The sequence below is a fragment of the Contarinia nasturtii genome, unplaced genomic scaffold (assembly GCF_009176525.2).
Source record: "Contarinia nasturtii isolate CC-2019 unplaced genomic scaffold, AAFC_CNas_1.1 Cnas_scaffold_3587, whole genome shotgun sequence".
Classification (NCBI taxonomy): Eukaryota; Metazoa; Arthropoda; class Insecta; order Diptera; family Cecidomyiidae; genus Contarinia; species Contarinia nasturtii.
Window position 1 is genome coordinate 1 of NW_022200886.1, and position 1,252 is coordinate 1,252.

Consider the following 1,252-nt stretch of genomic DNA (forward strand, 5'->3'; position numbering starts at 1 on the left):
AGTATTGAAAATAGACTATTTTCAATTATTGTTTTCTATTTTAAATAGTAAATAATAAGTTATAACAATTACATACTGGAAGTTTTTCACACGTTTCGATTTGTTTGCTCAACGTTCCGGTTGTTGATCGTGGTCCAGTGGTGGATGATTTCTCCAAAGTTTCGAACAAATGTCGTAACGGAAGCTCGTTGAAGTGTAAAAGACACACAAACCAATGCAGTGGTCGGTTTAACTGCATTTCGAAGCGTCGCAAAATACCATTTTTTATACCAGTATTTGTCGGCTCTCCATCACAGCAAATGCCAATCAATGAATCCAAAGAAACTTCTTTATTGACGAAAAATTCATTTAATTTGATGACTTTGTGCTCCGCATTTTCATTGTCTACTTTTGTGTAGCCCAGCAACTGTGAATTTGGTTCCTTCAAAACAACTAGATGTGGTTCTTTAACCATTCTTGGATGAAATTTGCTGTCGATTTTTTCCATTGTCAGCGAATCGTTTTTTCGGCCGTCAAACGAAAAAGAAATCATATTTGACGCATCATATCTTTTGCGCATTACTTCTTGTCGTGATTTGGACTTTTCGCGTCTAACCTTAGACTTGTCCATAATCACCAAATTTCCTTTGTCGTCTTTTACGCCAATGTCTTTCATTAATGAGGTTCCCAATGCCGATGCGATTCGATCAGATACACCAAATCGGTCGCACATCGCAGCAAAGCTGGGCACATCGTATCTTGGTGTGTATGGTCCTCGTTTCGTTGCATGTTCTGATGGTTCATCATCGATATCCATACTTCCGTCTGGAACGTATGTTTCGTCCTGGCTGTCGGTAGCTGTTTGTATTATTGTAGACGTTGGTGCTTGCTCTTCATTTTCTGCCACGTATTCTGGAATCGTAGATTTTCTTTCATTATGTTGATCCTTCATGAACTCTTTCAAGCTTTCGGGAATCAATCCACATGAGCATAGAGATGCTTTCAAGTCGCATTGACATTTTCCAACATAAAATATTTCATTTATGGATTGTACGAACGCTGCGAATGTTGTGCTTGTTTTGTGTTTTTCTTCCGTTTTATATTTGTCAAGCAAAGTATTCAATTTTTTAATAACACTCGGTCTTTGTAAAATTTCAATGTTAAGTTTGCTCCAAATTTCAATCAATTTGTCGGTCACATTTGGAGTAAATGTTTTATATGAAAACATTTTACCTTCGATTCTGGCACGTTCGGTCAAGAAAAAATAATATCT

The 1,252-nt window shown here is 37.0% G+C and overlaps 1 protein-coding gene across 1 annotated transcript; it reads right to left on the reverse strand.

Moving 5' to 3' along the window:
• Positions 1-76: 76 nt before the first annotated feature.
• LOC116350095 lies at positions 77-1,167 on the reverse strand (the record flags this gene model as incomplete). The annotated part of the gene is made up of 1 exon (XM_031781817.1): positions 77-1,167. A coding segment is annotated over exon 1 (855 nt), but the record flags the coding sequence as incomplete, so codon positions are not given.
• Between the last annotated feature and the right edge of the window lie 85 nt (positions 1,168-1,252).